Source organism: Anas acuta, chromosome 5 (genome assembly GCF_963932015.1).
Source record: "Anas acuta chromosome 5, bAnaAcu1.1, whole genome shotgun sequence".
Taxonomy (NCBI): domain Eukaryota; kingdom Metazoa; phylum Chordata; class Aves; order Anseriformes; family Anatidae; genus Anas; species Anas acuta.
The window spans coordinates 21,889,609-21,911,214 of record NC_088983.1 but is presented as its reverse complement, the minus strand read 5'-3'; the positions used below and the strand labels follow the sequence as shown (position 1 = coordinate 21,911,214).

Genomic DNA, 21,606 nt, shown 5'->3' with positions numbered 1-21,606 from the left:
ATTCAGAATTTCTTGGCCAAAGTTAGCAGTTGTCTAGACTTTTCCCATTCTGGGATCTCTGAGCAGTCTACAACCATTTAATAAAAATATTGTTGTTCTCATTTCAAAGAGAAGGTAATTGGGGCAAAAATGCTATTATGCTTCCTGCAACCAGCACAGCAAGCCTCTTCCAGCATAAGGAGTAGGATTAAGATCTTCTGACCTACAGCTCTGCAAGTCATTTATTAAATCATGATTACCTTCACAAAAACAGATGACTTGCTGTTTTGCAGTCACCAGAGTAAACATTCCTCCAGTTTTCCCCCTTTACTTAGAAGAAGGCAGTGATGTGCTACTTGTGTTTTCAGGAGTGGGTCCAATGAGAATTTTCCCTTAAGCTGTAATAAATCCTGTGGACAAGAGTGATGATGAGAGCAAGAGGGAAACTGTTTGCTGGTCTTACTGTAAATTAACACTTTTCTGTTATTTTTCAATTATTGTGAAGAAAGAAACTTCAGTACATTTTAGTTGGGATGGATGGGACTAATTTTGAAAAATCAGGCTGAATCTTTACTGCTTGTGAAAGCAATAGCCAATCTGTGATGAAAACATGCATAAATGGCTCTTATATCCATAATGATAATTTTGAAAGTAGAAAAATGATCAGCTCATTCCAGAAGAGTATTACTAGGCCAGTAACTTTTACCAAGGAAAGTCATAAAAGAAGGGAAAGCATCTCTAGATTTGGACCTTTGCAATAATATCCACTCTTAACACGGTAACAGCCACCAGGAAGGGAGTTTGCCAAACTGCCAGCTGCCTGTACTAAAGGGGTTGCCTGCATTTATTAAAAAGCATATCCTCTAGTGTGTGGAGACCAAGGAATCAGGCTGGCATGACTGTCAGACCGGATGAGCTAGTAGGTCTATTTGGAACCGTGGGTGCTGAACAATTTGGAGGTCAGGGCTCCTGTGCCCAGAGCTTGGTTAGCATTAAAAGTCTGGACCTATGGGTATTGTGGTGACAGTTCAGACCACCTGAAATGTCCCCTCTGTCTTGTTGCTTTGCTAATCTGTTTCACTATCTTTTTTGCAATTTAACAGTAAAATTAATGAAGTGAAAAACAATACTCATCCTCAGAGCTTAGCTATTACCTTAATTAAAAAGAAAATATTTAACATGACATTGTTAAGGTCGGCAGGCCCAGATGTAACCAACTGTAACTTTGAAATACCACTTAAAACATATTTAATTCGGCACTTGTGAAAGTTGATGATTTAACAGTCCAGGAAACTCAGCTCTGTACCTTTCGTAACACTAGTCATTGCATCTGTTCCCTTTTTCAGACATCTCAGACACCCAGCGGAGGCACTGATCTGTGCTAGCAGTAGTATTTTGGTACATGGTGTTGAGACTTTTGTGGATCTGCCTCCTCCTTTATTTCCCTCATTTTTCCTTTTCATAGCCTTATGAGAGGCTCTTCAGGAAGGAGAAATTCAGATCATTCTTCCAACCCTCGTGTACAAGACAAAAAGCCCTATATTGTGCTATAACTTACTCTTGTGTAAAGCTCTGAAAGGGAAAGTAACACATACAAATGAAATAGTAGAATGTTTTTCCCAAAATTGATTGTCACAGCAAGAAAATTACACATAAACCTGTCTGTAGTCAAGGCAAGGAAATGTTCTGATGTGTTAGTGGTCAAGACCTGATATTGTGGCTTATATCAGTTCTGGAAAATGACTAGTCTGGATGTACCAGGGCTGTTTGGGTTGGACAGAAAGTAGTTCATCTCTTTGACAATGAAGAGGGGAAATCTTTGATTTGTGTTCAGTTAGCAAATGTGGCAGGGTTAAGTGCAGGTTCCATTTGTGTGTCAATACAGTGATAGAAAGGTGGCTTTTTCAAATAAACCACAGGTAAATCTTGGAAAATAATGCAGCACACCCAATTCTCAAGTGTTAACAGGGTTAAGAGTCGATGGATCAATTTAAAGCAACAGTTGGCAAGTCAAGTGTGTTTCCAGATAAATGTCACTGAAGTCAAGGGGATGGTGTCAGTATTAAGCAATGCCTTTCCTTTCTAGTTAGCACATGAACTCAATCCACACAAGTAAGAAAAGATCACAGTTTTTCTGCAGCTGTATGGTAGTGTCCAGTAAATGAGTTAAGAGTCTCAGCCCAATTGATAATGGTCGGAAAACTGCAAAACTGTCTTTTGTATGCACTGTGACTGTCCTGAATGGCTGAAAAGATAATGGTTTGTGGGCTTTGAATCCCACGCCTTTTCCATAAGTCCTCCTAGAAGGTTCGTTGGCTAGTGAAGATGGCATGGTTAGAGTTTCAGTGGCTGCTTGTTGATCAGATGTGTTTAAAACAAAAACAAACAAACAAACAAACAAACACCCCACATACCTAATTGAGTATCATATCTCTCATGTCTGTAAAATTATGCAGGAAAATGGGGAGACACTTGGCATCTTACAGGAGATTCTTGGCACAGCTCCCTCTCTATCGCTTTGATCTAGATCAAGACACAGCTGCTGGCTTTTTGATTCTATCATCATTTTTTTCTTTTCTTTCTTAAATGCAGCTATTGCCATTAACCTCTCTCACAAAAACAATAAAGCCTCTTTCAAGCTTCCTTCCCATTTCAAATCATTCTGTTTGTGAAGCGTTTGCTAGAAAAGAGGGCAAGGCTTTCATGTTTCCTTTTCTTCTTGAAACCACCTACCCAGTTTCATGAAGAAAGGAAGAAATGCATCCCTGAAGGCTAGGAAAGCATGTGCATCCAATACCACCTTGAAGGCTGCAGAGCTGTTAACCACCGGCTGTGATACTGAGCCCATTTCATTAGGATGGCATCTTTGAGTGTTTAACGTGCAATAGTGAAAACAAAATAAATAAAGATGAGGTCACGTGAAAGAAGAAAGTATCATGGTAAAAGGGAATTAGTAACTCTATTTTTAAATGCTCCAAAATTACTGTAAGATCCAAATAACTTCCCTTGAAAATTTGCTTGAAATATTAATGGCAGATGAAATTGTTGGATTCTAGCAGAAAGCATCTCTATAAACCTGCTAACTTAACTAAACCTATGAAGAATTAATATCACGTTTGGAGTGCAGCCAGGTTCTTTTTTCCAGGCATGTGTTATTTGCACTTCCACTGGTTTTGAACAAACTCCAGAATACATGCACAACATACCCAACAAACTTTTCTTTGCCACCACGTAGCACATGCTTCAATGTCAAGAAGGGTCCGTGTTAGAAGGCCAGCTATGTTATCTCTTGTGATAGATAGGAAAGGCCTGATAGTTCTTATTGGTCCCTTGAGATAACACTGCCTAAAGTTTGTCAGGGAGATTAAGGAAAGCCACCCTCTTCAGCAATAGCCATGTGGGCTCTGAGTAAATACATTATACTAAGAAAGGTGATTATGACATGTCTTTTTTAAGATAATAGTAGAAGCTGCTACTTACCAGTACAAGGTGGCCGTGCTCTGCATGTAATTCCAGTTGAGAAACCCATGTCCTTCATTGTGAAAGAAAAGGATATATAAATAAAAACAATGCCATTTTTGATTGGACATATTTTTAAGAGTTGAAATGTTCTCCACTGAAATTGATTTTTGTTTCTTTTAGGAACTTGTGTCTTCAAATAAAATGAACATCTTAATTTTAGTCTTACAAATTTTAAGAATATTTATGTTTGCTTGTCTTTTCTTCTGCTTCCTCTTTTTTTTTTTTTTTTTTTTTTTTTCAAAGAAAAGAGGAGGACAAAAGTAAAAACCAAGTGGAAGCAAAAGTAATATGGCTAGAAATTCAAAATTTGGGTAAATAAATAAAATCACGTTTTTTTATGCCTCCTTCATTTTTCTACAGAAAATGTTTTATTTTGTTGTTGTTGTTGTTTTGGTTTTTTTTGAAATCCTTGATATTTTTCTTACAAAACTGAAATGCTGAGCCATCTGTTGTGTTTCCTGAAGTATTCTGGCCATTCATTGATGGTTTCCTTTCATGCGCTGGGATGTTCCTCTGTTAGTGTGTGAGACCTGAGGGTGCGAAGCTGCGTAAACCATTCTGAAACTTTCAGAGCCCTGTCTTAGGAATTTGCTGTGCATTCAGGCTGTCATTTGTATCCATCTATTTAGGAAACTGTAATTGGGTTAACTTGTGTTGCAGTGTGAGAAAAGAACATTACAATATCATGATACAGAGCCACAATCTGCTTGTTTTATCCACCCCTGAAGCTATAATATAGGTTATCCCCGCGTGCGGGCTGATGTTATTCATATTGCCTAGAGCTTCTTTCACTTATGTCATGTAATGTCTTCCTGTCTGGTGCCAGAGCATGACTGATGTTTGGTGGATCAGCATAAACTTCTTCATATTACTTACTCCTAAAAAAACTCTATCAGTTTTCAGAAGGAGAATCTTCAATGAGTTATCATTCTAATGAAGTAGAAAGCAATTTGATGGTAATGATATTTATTCAGAGGAGCAGTGAGATTCCACAGAGATGAACAGGAATATTTTAAGAAGTAGACACAGCCTATTTTGTTGTATTTTCTGTTTCTGCTCTTTGTTGCTGTACCATGAGGAAAACCAGAACACGAGATAGCTACAAACACAGAATCCATGCCAGCATTCCTTATTTTCTTTTTCTAATGTGCTCCCATATCTGTACACATACTGTCTATTTAAGGGTTGTTTTTTTCTGGTACAGCTTTGTTTATGTTGCAGCTTGACAAGGATATGTTACCACCATTGCACACTGATTTGCAGAATAATCTTTTGGATGCTGATGTTTATTGTCTTCAGATGTCACAGGCATTAATCTTCATCTACAAAAGCCAGTGCTCTAAGAGTTAAATGTCTGATATTTCTGATGCATTTATTTTTGAATTGGCAATGTTAAAGTTTCTATTGAGCTGGCTGGTAGCTGTCCTTTAAAAAGTTCTTGAAGGCCATAGTCTATCCATAGCGTGGGTATAGCAGAGACATTGAAAGGATCTGTCTACTGACTCATTTACACTATTGTGCATGGACATAGGTAGACCCATCAATAATGTTGAGAAAGCAGGTCATTTTTAATGATCTATTCAATATGTGGAGGGTCAATTAAAACTAGCCTGCCCTCTTTTGATTTAAATGTTTTTAAAAAATGTATCACAAAGAGTCTGGCCAACATTCTGACATTTTTCCCAGTCTCCAGAGAAGCCCCTTCCTGTTTTACAGTATCATTTAAGTGGTTTTACATAAAGAGAATTAAAGATGCCAAAAGGAAATAAACAGGGAATCTACTAGGAGGAGAAACAATCCAAACTGGTATAATTGTGTAAGAAGAAATGTTGCCCAGGATTAGTGTTAAAAATCAATCAGGTATTTTTTCAGAAGAAATAGGAATACATTATAACTCCACAGGAAGCTAGGTCACAGTTAGTGCAAGAGATTGAGTTCTTGGCCTCAGTGGCAGGATGACTCTGTGACACACAGGGTGTGATTCTCCAAGGCCTGGGATGCCATATTCCTATGTACCTTATCATCATAGCTGTAACAGGAATCTTACTTGAAGGACAGCTGCTGTCTCCATCACCTTATGCTTCTATATATCACACCAGCCAAAGTGTCCAAATGACCGTTGTCTAAATCACTTGGTTACCTGTGCTGTGGTAAAGCTTTCAAGGAGCAAGCAGTATTTATAGCATTTTATGAGACTTCCATCCAGATAGCTAGCCTCTCAGATCGCTGCCTGGTTGTATCAAATTGAATGGTTATTGGCTTTAGCCTCTTTCCAGCTGAGGCTTCCTGGCTCCCTCTTTACAGGCAGAGAGGAAGGGCAAGCAGTAGGAATGATGATGGGATCCTAGAGGTCTTGGTAAGGTCTAGAGGTGAAGAAACTAAGAAGGTGGTCAACAATTCAATCTGTTAGACTTGTTTGTTATCCCCCAGGCAGCTTTGGGTTTACTGCCTTTCATCAATAATCTGTTCTATCTACCTTCCAAGCCCAAACTCCCATGCCATATGCTGCCAATACTTCCCTCCATCTGCATAAAGAACACCCACAGCCAACAGCTGTAATGGCTGGCCAGAGACATCTATCACCCTTCTCTCTCCTTCACTTTTTATTTAACACAATCAACCTGTTAGGACTTAATTGACTCTCCCAATCAGCTCATCAGGTGGGTTGATTGCATAGGAAGGAGAAAGGCTGGGTGGGGCAACAGTCATATTGGAAAAAAAGATAAAATAAGGCAAATCTTTTATTTCCCTAAGCTAAATGGCAACTCTTGAAAATTTGATTTCTAAAGGCTATGATATTTTGTGCTGAACATATGGTAACAAGCCAAATCTTTTTTTCTTTTTTTTTTCCCTCTAAATCTGGGTCCTCTGTAGGGCTTTCTCCTCAATGCAAATGTCAGAGTTTGACCTATTAATTTCAACAGCATGCTGACAAAATAAATAATGAGGGGAGGAACTCTGTTCTTCTACTTGGGTGAAATTTACTGAGTGGCCAAATCACGAAGTGCTGGACATAGGCAAGAAATTTTCTACTACCAGTTTTTAAGTACAAACAGTCTAAATCACAGCAGTTCTGTAGCTATAATACCATTGGCTGTTCCTGTTGGTTCATAAGAACTCTGATCTAATTAAGGAATAGACATTTGTGGTCTGTTCCTATACAGCACACTACAAAGTCACTTTATGATCTTTGTGTCTTGTCTAGGTAAGCTATTCAATTACCTCACATTCTCCCAACATTTGTCCAGCATTGCTGCCATAGGAATCTCTCTGATTCCTTCTCTGTTTTTATTTCAGATGTAAGCTGTCTTATTGTTGCACCATGAAATAGTGTGATTCAAAGAAGAAGGCTTCCCAATCCATGACTTATATCTGTCTGTAATGATCTTGCCTCCCATGCCCTTGACACTTCATTACCCTAGTGTTCCTGATGGTACCTACAAAAATTTATGAATTTATGAAAGGTTATCTGTAGAGGTGGTCCTTTATCTTTTCCTGCAGGCCTAAAGAAACGTAGCTTCTTCCTACAGAACCTAATGTGAACAAGTGATCAGCCATACAGAGTTGGAATCTGAATCAGGAAGTGAATCAAGGTCAGCTGTAATTGCAATAGGGTTACACTCTCAGCATAATCCTACGGAAGCAGTTTCATTTCATTTATTGGTTGTCCTATCACGTCTCATGATAATTTTTTTTCCTAGATGGTAGAGAGAAGAAAATATCAGAGAAAGGTACAGAAGTTGACATTAATCTTCTCTTTACTTTTTCCACACCTAATATGTCAAAAATGAGTCCTGGAAATACTTTAGCTTTCTGTACAACATCGCTTCCTGATAATCAAGTTTGAATTTGACATCAGGAGTTCTGATTTAACCAACATATTGCAAACTTGGCAAGGCTGTCTGTCTGATAGATCCTTGCCAAGCAGCTTTACAGTAAGTGAATTCCACAACACAAAGCAGGCAAGTCATAACTTTTTTCCCAGAGGCTCATCTAGATTTTGATTCAGTAAAATTGCTGTCTTTTCTACAGAGAAAAATTCAACCTGAATGTAACGTAATGTTTCCTACTAGGTTCAGAAGCAACTATTGACTTTTGGTGAAGATTAATGCAAAAATTCCCTTGGTCTTGGAGGAGCCAAATTCCTCTCCTGGGATAGAGGCAGTCTGGTTAAAGGGCCTAGAAATAATCAAAATTCTAGACGCAGAGGTCCTCCAACAGTGGATCTTGAAAAAAACACACATTGAGATAGATTAAAAAAAAAAAAAAAGTTGCAATGGAAAATGGGAGGGTTCTATGTGAATTTATTTAAGCAGGAGGTCCTACGCATACATAAAATGTGAATGTTTAAAGTACACAGTGGTCATTTTGTAATAACTCTCATTATTATTTTTTTCTCAAAAATAACTCTTTTTTTTTCTGTTCCCGTCACTTCTGTTTCCTGTGAATTTATGGCATTTCCTTTTGTCTCTGCTTTCTAATGCACAAAATGGAAATGGTGCTAGTGGTCTCCTTTGAGCTGTGTGTTCCAAAGCAGTTTGTTTATCTTTTAGCATCACTGTCTAATATTCCACTGTTCCTTACTCTAAGTAGTGCTGTGTCATAGAAACTTATTAAAATCTGCAGATAAGTAAATTAGTTTGGGCAATTTTCATTAGTAATATGAGTATATAGTAATATGAGTTTTCCATGCTGTGATATTCACAGTGTTCATGTTCACACATTTTTATCTGCATTTCTCACTCCCATTCAAAGTTTTAGGAAACCAATTCAGGATAGGAAAAGCCTTCTGCTGGAGTGCAGACACATCTCAAAAGCCATATTAAGCTTTCTTTAAAAAAAAAAAAAAAAAAAAAGGCAGTTGAAAAAAGTAAGGTTTGAAAAGCTAGAAATAATCTGTTGAAGAATCCAGTCACAGTTTGTGTTTGCATATACTCATATTTTCCTCATTATCTTGTCTGATTGGGGAGGCCTATTGAACTTGAGCTCATACGCCTCGTTTCTCTAGAAAAGACGATTTACTGCTGTGTTTACAATACACTGTTGTTTTATATATAGTTTGTGAAATCTGTTATGTTCATCTCAAAAGAAACATACAACATAGACTCTAATGTATTAAATTCTGTTAGAATTCTATAAATAAACACACTGAAAAAGGAAAATATAGTGATACATAGTGCTTAGTAATAAAATACTTTTGAACATGTATTTTTTGGAACTCTCTGAAACACTACAATACTGTGCACGACTAAGGGTAGAATAGGTTTTATGAACATACTCTAGGCAAAACAAAGTTTAGATTGATTAATTTCATCCAATGCAGCTTCAGCCCTTGTACTTCTGTATCTGCTATGCCTGGGTTAATTGGATGGTGGCAAGCTGATATTTGTGATCACCTTTCCTGTCAGGCAGCGGTGTCCTTTTTTAATGCCATTTTCCTGACAAGTGCTCACTTTTCTATGGGTTATGGGTTGAGACAGACAGCTCTGATTGCTGTTACAGTGTGTATGATACATGCTGCGCCTTCAGCCCACAGACATCATGCAATTATACCAGCTCTCTTGATAAGGAAGCCTACTAGTTAAGGTACGCCGTTTATTTCATGCTGCCTGGATCAGATCTCTGGTACTGTATTTTGTGTAACTGACACTTGAGCTTCTGTCAGCATAAATCTTTGGCAATGTTACCCAGTGGATTAAAACTCCAGTGGAGACGTTTTGAGATGGATGGAGATGCTTTCTCCTGGAAAGCAGGTTGCTTGTTCTTCTGCCCTTCTAAAATCTGACTTGTTATGGCACCCTTTTCCTTACTGAGCGGATGTGGCATTTTTAGCAGCTAGTCACATTTTTGTCTGAGGAGTGAGTTACATGACAGCATTTATGAACAGAAGTGGAAGGGGCTGCTTTTAATCAGCTGACTTCTGTAATAAAGGAGAAGGGTACACTTTAGGTATGCTCTAAGTTTAAAATGCAACACACGGTGTGCATTGTGTCAGTTCTTTAGAGAAACAGAAGTTGACATCAACATTCAGGGTGGTTTCTGGTTTTTTCCTAGTCCAGTATTATATCTAAACCATATCATTTCTCAAAAATGTCCAGGATATGTTATTAATATTTTGAAAAGGCACAGGCTGAATGCTTAGTCCTAATTATAGTTGAAGCTCATACCATCATGTAAGGCAGGTTTTCCTGATGCATATTGTAAACTGAGGGAATAAATTTGCTGTCTAAATAATGTATTTGCCAGTGAAGCGATGGACAGGTATTGCTTTCATAATGCTTTTTGCATTCTGTTTGCCTAAGTAATGCCCCATTTTCAGCATGTTGTTAATTTCTGTTTCCTTACTTGCATTATGGTGTCCCTACATGAGAAGGATTAGCGATCTTACGACTGGAGCCTTGCTAGCTGTGTAGCAACAGTTGTTTCCACAAATTGTGTGGCCTAAACACACCTGAGTGTATTTCTTATTACATTTCACTGCTTGGTAATTGACTGGCAGTGCACTGTTGCTTTGTTAGGTCAGAGGAAGAAACGATTTAATTGGGCACAGCCCCCCTCTTAAGACTCCAGAACATTACTGTTCGCTCAGCAGGTGTCAGGTTTAAGTGAGAGCAACCAGATATGCTACATTGTTCCCTTGATTTTGAGGAAACGGGTTTAAGGCAAGCTTAGTACATGCCTGGTCATGGTAATAATGTTGTGATACTGTATATCAGGATACTCTGCTTAGTGTTAATTATTTGTACAACAACAGCATCCAGAGACCCCCCTGGATACTAGGGCTCCACTGTGGTAGGTACCACATAAATGCACTGCATGATAAGCCAGAAACTTCAGTCTAAAAAGATGGAGTGGTTTTTTTAAGGTGTAACTGAGCAGCAGTAAAAGCAGAAAATAAATCTTTTCTGCCTTTCAGCAATGTGCTCAAACCAGACTAGATTACATCTATGAGTGAGTCAAAACTTCAGAAGGTCTCAAGCTGTATTAATAGTATCACATTTCAAGAAATAAGGAAACTTCTGATGCCGAATTAATTCCTAAGTTTAATTCTGTTGATATTGTGTACTAAGGTTACCTAAAAACTTGCAATGATGCATAAACCTCTTATCAAGTGCAAGGTACCTGGTTTGAGGAGCAGGGAAGGAATACAGCTTCCATATTGCATACACACTGTTCTTCAGCTGCCCCTTGTGAGGGGCAGTCTTTTTTTTCCTTCAGGATTAAAAAAAAAAAAAATAATCAGAAAAAAAGGCAAACATTGAAGGGTAGAACGATGAAGGGAGAGGACATAAGGTAAACTAGGAGGAATGATTTGTTAAAAGAGCTGAACTGTCACAGACAACTGGTAACTCAGTATTCCCATGGTGTTGCCAGGGAGTTTGGTCAAAAAAAAAAAAAATCAAGAAAAAAATAGAAAAGGCATGCTTCAGTAGTGCTTTATTTCTGTGCTTATTTTTTGTAGTATGGGCCATTAAAAAGTATTATCTAATAGTTTGTGCCCCAAATACACAATCAAAAATATAAAATTGCTTTCCAGATATCTTGGTGAGCTCTTAGTGAGGAGCGTGGCTGCATTTTACTTCAGCTAGAGGGAATCTTGCAGTACAAGGGGCACTCCCTGAGAGCGCTCCTGTGAGCACTCCTTTCACCACTTTACAAAATGAATAAGAAATGGCAATAACGTTCAAAAAAATTTGACTTGATCAGAGTCTTACAATTCATTTCTGAAAGTAAGACATTAGATTTTTTATTTATTTTTTTAATACAGGAGGTAAAAGTTAAAACAAACGGTAATGATCTGCTTTTAAGGACCTGCTGAGCAGAAGATTATATTCACACTGTTGTGTTCAATAGCTCTTGATTGACTTTCCTGCCATTAATTTGTCTATTTTTGAATGTATCTTAGGCATGCAACATACCCTGTGAGAGTGAGTTGCACAGTTCAGTTATGCACTGTCTCAAAATGTACTTCCTTTGCTTAAATTTTATTACCAAATGATTTTATTACATATTTGTAGTTGAGTTATTAAAAATAAAACGTGTGGGGTTTTTTTTGTTTGTTTTTTTATATATACCGTTTCAAGCTTAGTGTTTTTGAACCTTTTATATTTCCTCATTTTCTTTTCTGATTGAGCTTGTACAGATCTGAGTACTGTATTCAGAAATTAAAGTCAAAGGTACACCATTAATTATAACAGAGATTTGCCTTTAGTCTACCGTTCCTTTTCTTTATAGTTCTTGACACACCACTTGCCTTTTTGACTATGTTCAACACTGGGCCAGTCTTATCAAAGAAGCAAATGCAATGACTGATCTGTAATGATTCTTTCCTCACCTGTAAATGTTCAAATCACAATAGAGTGTTGTTCTAAAATATATTCTGTAGTTCAAAAAAGAATCAATTCAGGCAAAATATATGGTCTCATAAAATTTTAGAGCAGACTAGATGATAATAATTGTCCTTTTTAGCTTCATAAATTATGTATTTGTGAGAATTGCTTCTTTTAAAAACCATGGCCCTTAAGAGTAATAATTGATATTTATTTTGACCTGTATGTGTATTGTTCTCTCTGATAAATAGATTTGTAATTGGGATTTAGTGGATCTGGTTTGACATCTTAAAGAAGCAGCAGCAAGCAGTACAAAACAAAAGATGACCTAACCTAATGCTTCTTAGAATATCACACAGAAATCACTCCAAATTAGCTGTCCTGTGTACACCTTGTCACCTCAGTAATATTTTTTCTTGTTTCAAGATAACTGTAAGGTGCTGGAACCTTGATCAAAACATTCCACGTTGAGTGAGACTATCATTTCTTTAACAACATTTGCAACTTTTGGTTCTTACGTTTGCCAAATGGCTGTGCCGCTCACTGAGCGTGGCTTCCCTGCCATCGCTGTTTATTTAGTTAAAGGAAGACTTCAGGCAGTAAGCTTTCCCTTTACCCAACTGTAGAGTTATTAAACTAATTAAACCAATTTCAGAATTAGTTCCAAGTGCTGTTAAAAATGGTGTTAAATATAACCAGAGTGAAAAAAGAAATAAATATCTGCACTGAATACAGGCTCTAGTGTCTCTCCTTCTTAAATCCAGTGAAAATATTTATCCCAGAAAGGCCTGTCCAGCCATGCGTTTCCTTCTAGTTGCAGCTCAGAAGGGCACTCTGAGTGCAATGCTGGTTTTCACCCCCCGTCCTAGTCAGTAAAGAACTTTGACATCAAGTGCTTTGACATTGTAGTAACTAGTGAATGTCCTCCGAGGAATATACATCTATGCCTTCAGTTCTACTGAATACTTCACTACATTTAATACTATCGTGCAAAGTCCACCAAACCACAGAAAGTGAGTGATCTGACAGCTGGGCTAACATCCAGAATCCATTTATTTATTTTTTTTGCAAAGAAAAAAAAATACAACCCCTCCCATTAAAAAAAAAAATAAAAAGGAAACCAAGCAAAGACAGACTTGAACAATAAATAGGGGGAAAAATAACTCCAAAGAGGGAGAAATAAAAGTTTGATCTCTTTTGGCTCTCTTTGCGATTCTGAGGGCCATATGCAGAAGGAAGCCATTCCAGGAAGAGTAGTGCTTGAGCTTGTAAGAAAAAAACAGTTTTCCTGAACTTACAGGTAGCAGAGTTAAAAATATACGTATGAGGCGTTTGGGAGGGGGAAGTTTACAAAACCTTCCTACAAGGCAAAAGGCTTTTTGTATTGCTGAAGGAGCATGTGTCGCTTGGAAAAGTGAGCAGCACAATCAGGAGTGGTCTTCGGAAAGCAGTAACTAGGAGTATTGTCTGCCAGGTTTGGGCTGAGGTCTAGTCATGCTGGAACCTGCCAGGGTGGGAGGAAGCAGTCTGCACACTTGTGACTTGTGAAAAATAATAAAGTAAAATGAGTGAGAAAACACAGTTACTTGAAATCCTACTGGAATTGTAGGATATGTTTGTTGTTTTTTTTCTTTTGCACTTAGTTTCAGAAAAAGAAGTAAAACAAAATAAAGATACTGGGATAAACTCTGCTTCTGCTTGCATCAGTAAGAATTCTGAGTTTCTTCAGCAGAATTGCTATTGATTCATATCGATGCAGCCAAGAGTAGGATTTGTCCTATTGCCTGGGGTTCTCTCTCTTGGTTTTTGGAATGAAATCCTTTCTGTACACAGGGAACAGCTGTATACTCTCAGTCTGGGTGATGTGAATTTTAGATTAAGAAAAAGAAGACTGAAAGATAAAGCCCTTTTGAGAGTACACAGTATATGTGGTTATTGGCATGTGGTGTCTACCACAGTGCAACTGCTCATCTAACAAAATTACTGCCACCCACATTTGACTTCCCACCTTATCTGCTACAGAAACATAGGTGCCTTTAAAAATGCAAGGGCACACTGAGTGGGGGAAGTGCCAACAGTTACACAACATACATCACATGAAGTATTTGCATGCAGATAGGCTCTAGCCTTCCTTGGGTTAGGGAAAACAAAAGAAAAAAAAAGAACTACCTGTGAGAATGTCAAACCTCAGAAATGTTTTGGAGGTCCCTTTAGAAGAAGAGAATGGGTTTCAGAGGAGCTGAAGGTAGCAGCTGAAAAAAGCTTAGGACCTTGCCCCACTTGGATTGCAGCTGTTTTCAGGGATGAGACGGTTGAGGGGAGGTAGGACACTACAACAAACCAGCCAAAAGGTTAGTATTTCAGTGCCAAAAGGCTGGAATTTCACAATCTCTGTCTCAAACTAGTGCATTGTGAAGCTGTTGGATAGTACTCTCTGGACTAAAAGGATAATATCGTGCTCCTTCAGTGCCCTCCAGACTCTTCCAGTCAGGTTTCTTTCTGTCCACCAAAGTGAGATGCAGACATTGCCCTTGGTGCTTTAATAGGCCATTATCAGATCCTGCCTAGTTCATATTTCCAAATTGTATTTGTTCTTTAAATTATCAAAATGTCATTAGTGTTTAAGTAAAATGTGTCTGGGTTACAGGGCTTGTAAAGCAGGGTAAGATAGGTGACTGTTACCCCTCTTTCACAGATGAAGAATCTGTTTCCTGGAAAGGTAAAAGAAGACACTGCCCAAAATAAAATAACACTTAAGGGTGAGATTCCAGATCCCAGGCTGTAGATTAGCCCCTGTGTTATGTAATGATGTTCTTAATGTTTTGGGAGCCGTGTATATAACAAGCAACTGCTGCCAGGAGCTTGTGGAAGGGTGGCATAGAATAGAGACACCAAGGTGAGGCCCTGTACATTCTTTTTAGTACTTTGTTTTGGTAATATAATTTATCTGAAAACATTCAATTATGTAATCGTAATTATTTGCCTGAAGTCTTGGCGGAAATTTATTTCCAAAAAGGCCGTAAGTGAGGAGAAGGCAATGCGGCTTTTGAAGACAGCAGTTTTGGGGGACACATGATCACCTTTTCATGGAAGGTGTTTCAGGCAGCTCAGTGAATGCTGATGCAGGGAGGAAAAAAAAAGGCTGTCTATTAAAATTCTCTGGAGCATATAACTTGCATACACTGTGTGCCTTTGTATTCATCTTTTCCCTTCCTTTATGGTTGGGATTTTTCTTCCTCTAACTACAAAGTAAACATAGCGGTTCAAAGGTAAATCTTTCTTTGACATATACTTGCTGGTCTAGTTAATACCCATGTCAGGTAATGTTAAAAAAAAAAAAAAAAAAAAAAAGCTACTATCTGTACTGAAAATTGAATGAAAGAGGTCATGTCCGTCATGAAATGTTAAATTTTAATGGTAATGTTTGTCTTTCAAATTTAGAAGGAAGGAAGAAGTCTTCATAAAAGCTGCTTTTAATGAGGTGTTGTAGTGTAGGAAACTGTGGAAATGAAGAGATCTTGAAAATAAATCCTGGATTTGCTCTGTGTCCGTAGTCATTGTTCTTTGCTGTAGGTTTTTCTTTCTGGCTTGCTTCTTTCTAACAGGAATGAGTAAAGTAATTGTTGCTTTTTTTGTCTTTTTTTTTTTTTTTTCTTTCTTTCTCCAGAGAGCCTTCTGCCCTAGAGATATAAAATACCATGAATAAACTGTATCTTGAAGTCTGTGTGTGCAGTTTGGCTTCAATAGCCCTGCTTTCAGATAATTGTGTTACATTGTGTTTTGTCCTGGTAATTGGAAAGGAACCATTTTCATGACAAACTCCTACTCAGTCCGAGTAAGAGTATCAAAATCTGGCTTAATGTCCTGCTCCTGCAAAACTTAGTCACAGGGAGCTCTGCCCAAGAAGGGACTGAATAAAGCTGGAGGAAGCCTTTGATTAGGGCCGTGATTTGTTTTACGCGATTTTTTTGGGGGGTTGTTTCTCAGTTGCAACCAAGTGTTGTGCTACTTTGAGAAGGGGTATGTTTCCTTGGCTGTGAGAGTGGGCGGCAGTCTGTTTGGGGTAGGGGAGGATACCAGTTTGCTCATTTCCCTCCTTTCTCTAGCAGCTTGAGGGGCCATTTCATAGAACCACAGAATGGATGGGGTTGGAAGGGACCTTAAAGATCACCTTGTTCCAACCCCCCTGACATGGGCAGGGATGCCACCCACTAGGTCAGGTTGCCCCATCCAACCTGGTCTTGAACGCCTTCAGGGATGGGACATCTACAGCTGTTCTGGGTAATATGTTCCAGTGCCTCACCAACTTCTGAAGAATTTCCTTCTAACATCTGATCTAGATCTTCCCCCTTTTAGTTTAAAACTGTTCCCCCTTGTGCTGTAACTATCTGCCTGAGTAAGAAGCCACTCTCCATCTTTTTTATAAGGCCCCTAGAGGTACTGGAAGGCCTGCATGAGGTCTCCCGGGAGCCTTCTCTTCTCCAGGCTGAACATCCCCAACTCTCTCAGCCTTTCTTTAATAGGAGAGGTGCTCCAGCCCTCTGATCATCCTCGTGGCCCTGCTCTGGACCTGCTCTAACAGGTCCTTCCTGTGCTGGGGGCCCTTTCTGTGTCCTTCCTGTGCTGGGGGCCCAGACCAGGATGCAGTAACACAAGCTGGGGCTCAGTTTGCAGTCCTTCTCTTCCAGAATCTTCCCTTTTGCAGTTTATCCTCTTATCCATGGGTTATCACTACTTCTTTAAATTAGGTTTGTCCTTCAAACCTGGGGAACGGAATGGCGAAAAGCACTATCTCATTTTCATCAAAGGGGACATCAGAAATGTTTTCTCCTTCTTCAGGGGAGATTAGTTAAACTTCTCACTGTCTCCTTCCCCATTTACAAATTTTTATCTGTGCCTCATTCAGCCTGTAGGGCTTGAAAATACATATCTTTCTCTCTGCTGAATACCTCTTAATCCCTTCTTCTGTGGTGGTGGTGGCTATCTGTTCCACTAGACATGGTGTAGCTTTTCATGTTACATGCTTACACTAAGATTTACCAAGGAGGACTCTTCTCTACGTGGTCACTGTGCTAGTGTGGAGAACATGATTGACATTCTGAGGGTGATTGAAAAGCAGTATGAGAGGTTCTCTGGGAGGTTGTTTATAAGGCAGCACCTTGCCAAAACACATGGAGACAGTAACCAAGTGACCTGGTCAGTAGACATTCTTTGAGTCCTGCTGTCTAGGAAGAAGTAATCACTTGCTCTTTACTAATTACTATGGAGACACTTTATTAACACAAAAGATTCACTTGTATGGAAGTGCAGAGGAAAGAAATTACTCTTTACTTCCCACAAATGAGCAATGCTTGACCACATCCTTGAAGCAGGGCCTCAACACACGTAGCCGGTGTTCGGGAGGAGGACTGACGTTTTCACAACTAGAGCCCACCCCTCCCCTCTTCTTCCTGTTTCCACCTTTCACTGCTGAGTGTGGCATCATATGGTATGGAATATCCCTTTGGTTGGTTTAGGTCAGCTACCCTGGTGATGTTACTTTTCTCACTTTTTTGCCCACCCCCTAGGAGGGTTAGAGAAAGTCCTGATGCTGTGCCAGCACTGCTCAGCAGCAGACACAACACTGGGATGATAACACTGCTGTTCTAGCTACAAGTGTAGAGCACAGCACTGTATGGGCTGCAGGGAAAGTTAACATCCCAGCCAGACCCAGTACAATTGGAAAAAGCTCTGCAAAACTCCTGTATTTTGGGGGTAGCATAAGAGAGGAAAGTTTGATTATTTTCAAATGATGTCTGAGTTCATGCATCTGCTGGGAGCATTAGTCCACTTACCCTCTGTTACAGGGGTAAAAAGATTATCGTTATCTTGCAGAGGCGTGAGTCCAAAGCACGGTAGTGTCAATGAACATGAGATTCTTGCTATCCAGTATGTACATAGTAAAGTCTAAAATTTATCATTATAAGAAGAAAGAAAGTAATATTAAGGTGCATACTATTACAGTGCAAATTCCAAGTAATTGAAGCACAGTCTAGTTTTCTAGTGACCTCTAACTACAGGACTGTTTTCCTTTTGAACTGATAACTGTATTTTAGTTCAAAGAATAGGGGGATAGCATTAGAAAAAAAAAAAAAAAAAAAAGAAAAAGTCTGAGTTATGCTGCAGCTCTGCTTTGAAGAGGTTATATTTAGATATGAGACAGTTATCTACTCTCTGGTTTTGTTTCTTCCTTGACTATTCTATTAAAACAGCTAATAAGGCTAATGCCAATTTTATGGTATGAATGGTCAGCACACTGATGCCCGTCCTTGTTGAAGGCCTGAAGATGTGTTTTGGTTGCTTCCATACGGTACACTGTTGGGAATTTCTGGCATCATTTAAATTAATATTTATAATTTTATGTATCTAACCTGAATATACTTTGGGTCCACATTTCACAACCTCAAGTCATTGAATCTTGTTATTGCTTGGAACTAGATGGGGTGAGCTGCAGGAAAATGTGTTATGGTCAGTAAAATTGCATCCGTCTGCTCTTGCCATTTAGTCAATGGCTGGTGGAAAGTTTTGGGAGAACACTGCAGAGGACTGCTTTATTAGTAAGTCGTTGCTTGGAGTGTGTGATATTAAAAAGTAAAAGACTGCAGCCACTCCCATCCTTCAAAAGTCTGGAATGTTTTCCATTTGGCTTAGGAGTAATTAGCATCCCTCAGGTGGTCAAAGTTGGTTAATGCATTTTTGCTGCCTTCTAGTTCTTTCCTCCTTGTACCTGTGTTCACCCTGCTGGATCCTGTGGTTATTTGTTTGGGGGTGGGGGCTGTTAGTTCTGTTCTGTTAGTCTGTTTGTGAAACAGTTGAGTTAAAGCCTGCCTGTGGCTGCATTTCAGATGGCAATTGAACAAGAGAATAACTAATCAGTGGAATTGTTGCTCAAGTAACTATATATCCACATCTCTTTGGTTTTATTGTCTGATTTCTCAACTGTCCTCTGTGATGTTTTAAGAGAGCAAATGAGTCACTATGTTCAGGTGAAAGCTGTAAAGAAGAGTGCAGAAGACAATGTTAGCATTGAAGCAGAGCCAATGAAATGTATCCTGTCAAAGCACAAAATGATGCTTCTGTGTATTCTGTAGTGCCATCTACTGGCACAATTACCCATTAGAGATTTATAGGCCAGGAACATTCTCCTAATAGGCAGCAATTTGCAAACATTTTTTTCTTTTTTTCTTTCATTTCAGGAGCAAGGCAAGATTGGTGTGGTCTTCAATATTGGTACAGTGGACATCTCTATTAAAGAGGAAAGCACACCTGTAAATGATGGCAAATACCATGTGGTGCGCTTTACCAGGAATGGAGGCAATGCCACTCTTCAGGTTGACAGCTGGCCAGTGAACGAACACTATCCAACAGGTACATACTTTTTTGTCTTTGCTTTTCTCTTTCTGTCTGCCTGTAACTACAAACTAACATTTAACAACAACCAGATACTATATAAATCTTTGTTGCTTCATCTCAACAATAAATTGACCAGAGCCTAGTGGTGCATATTCTGTCTTTTGGAAAACACAGTAATGTTTTTTTTTTTATATATATAGGAAGAGTAAAGCATGACAACTCTGTGGTATGATACATGTAGTTTATGCTGTTTTGGAGGTCTCTAAGTGAATCCTGGGTCTGCAGAGAGTCAAAAATCTGATTCAGCAGCAAACTTGGTTTTGCTACTTGTGATGTTTTCTAACTATTGAAGCAAGAAACGTTTTAAATGAACCTTATGAAAAGGAGAGTCATCGTAGTCAGTCATAAGATACAGACTACATAGATATGTAGCTGAACTGTAATGTGAGAGATTAAGTTGCAAATATTTGAATGAACCTTATGCTTGCCTCAATTTTTCCTCATCTATTTTTCACTCTTTAAGGTTTGCAGATATAGAGACTTACATAAAACTCTAGCCAAATCTGTCAACTCTTAGATGACTTTGGGTCAAAATACAGGGGAACAATTCAGTTTCTCTGTGGAATTCATCACACCAAGTACGCTACAAGTAGGGAACAAGTGGCTATTGAATCACTGTCCTATATGTTCTCCCACCACTGGTGATACACAACCTTATGATACCATGCCCCCATGTTAAAAGGTCAAACTCAGCCCAAGTGGAAAACTGATTGCTGTACGTGATGCTGACAGTATATAAGATATCTGAGTCTTGGTGATGTGGATGGTTACAAAAGGCAGGAGGAGCACAAGGAAACAATTCCAAGGGTAGCCACATACTTCTTATTCACATTTGGTTGTCTAAGATCAAGTGACAATCTTTTTGCTTTCTAGTATTAAGTCTACGCAACTTCCAGTTCTTCCTTTCTAGGTTCTTTCTTTTCCTTTCTAGTTCTTCCTTTCATAACTGACCTGGGATAGAAGAGGGAAGAATTTACTGATAAACATGAGGCAATTTGCTGGTTGTGTAGGAGTTGCCCATGAGCCACTTAACCTCAAATAATGAGAAATATCCTAACTGTTTACCTCAGACATTAATAAATTACTCTAAGGGGATAATTTCATCTCTTCCACTTACACAGAAAATGCACAGGGAAGTTTTTAATACAAGTGATCTATTCTATGGTGCTCTCTACTTCATATTCAATATGATACTTTGTCAGCGTTTTGATGCTGTATATGCAAGAGAGTACGTTTTAATAATTATCATTATTTTTGTGAAATAATAGCTTTCCAAGAAAGCAATGACAAACATGCTGAGTTAGATTCTAGCTCTGCTTTCTATTGGTTAGAGAGGATAGGGTGGCTAGGAGGGGCCCAAACTGAGCATCTTTCTTCTGCTCCTTTCATCAATTATTTTGTGGTAAAGTGCCTCTGATCCTGTTGGCAGCCAATTATAGACAGTAAAAACCCCATGAATAAATTTTCTTCTCGTATTACTTGTTGTAGTAAGTCCCTGGTGTAAAGAAACAAAATGTTCATCTCATTGCTTTAGAGACTTTTTAAAAAGGGAAAATAAATCACACTTGGAGTATACCTCAGTACCCTCTGCTTCTGCCTTGGTTAAGATAGTCCTGTGTTTTCATTAGAAGATGTATGGTTTTATAGTATTAGCATTAATCTTATGTTCTGTGTTAGTATAGGGCATAGGCTGTTTTACCCCAAGGGAAAAGGACACCTTTACATTCCACACCTTTTCCTTTCCATGTGTGTATTTCAATTTCTGGGCTATTTGTAGGGAATATAGTTTTCAGCCCGTCCCTGTAAAAGTAAGCTTTGTGATCATACTTTATGTGTGTGTGTTTCTCCCTAGTTCTTTCCAGTTGATTTCAAATGGATTTTGTAGCCAAATTTGACAGAGGGGCCAAAAGTCTGAAGAAAAAAAATAATAATAATAAAAAATAAGGTCCTACATGGCTAGTGAAAATAACCAATAGAGGAGTGCAACATTCCAGCCTTCCCAGAGTAAAGATCTGTGTCTTGATCTCAATTCATGTTAAATGACAGAATATCCATATAATGAAAAGGCATTACAGATGTCTCAGCTTTGCAAAAAACTTCAGTGAGAGAAGCCAACAACGACAGGAAACCAAACCTTATTAGTTCAGTTTTCTGGGGAAGTAATGGCTTAAAATACAACTGAACAGGAGCTTTTGAAATGAATATTTTGTTGTCTTTCACAGACTAAACATGTAACTAATATTTTTCATACAGAGATTAAACTGATATTCAGCAGAATTTCAGCTTTGGAACAAGCTTTGTGCTTGGGTTGACTAATCCAGTG

The 21,606-nt window shown here is 38.6% G+C and overlaps 1 protein-coding gene across 29 annotated transcripts in view; it reads left to right on the top strand.

Annotated features, from left to right (window-relative positions):
- Nucleotides 1–21,606, top strand: part of NRXN3 (neurexin 3) — a 970,936-nt gene that overhangs the window by 814,430 nt on the left and 134,900 nt on the right. For all 29 annotated transcript variants that reach the window (XR_011096953.1, XM_068683067.1, XM_068683066.1 and 26 more), the window contains one exon: nucleotides 19,067–19,238. Coding sequence is in view for 28 of the 29 variants with exons in the window: in XM_068683067.1 (XP_068539168.1) it covers nucleotides 19,067–19,238 (172 nt within the window). In the remaining variant the exon portion in view is untranslated. The remainder of the gene's footprint in view (nucleotides 1–19,066; nucleotides 19,239–21,606) is intronic.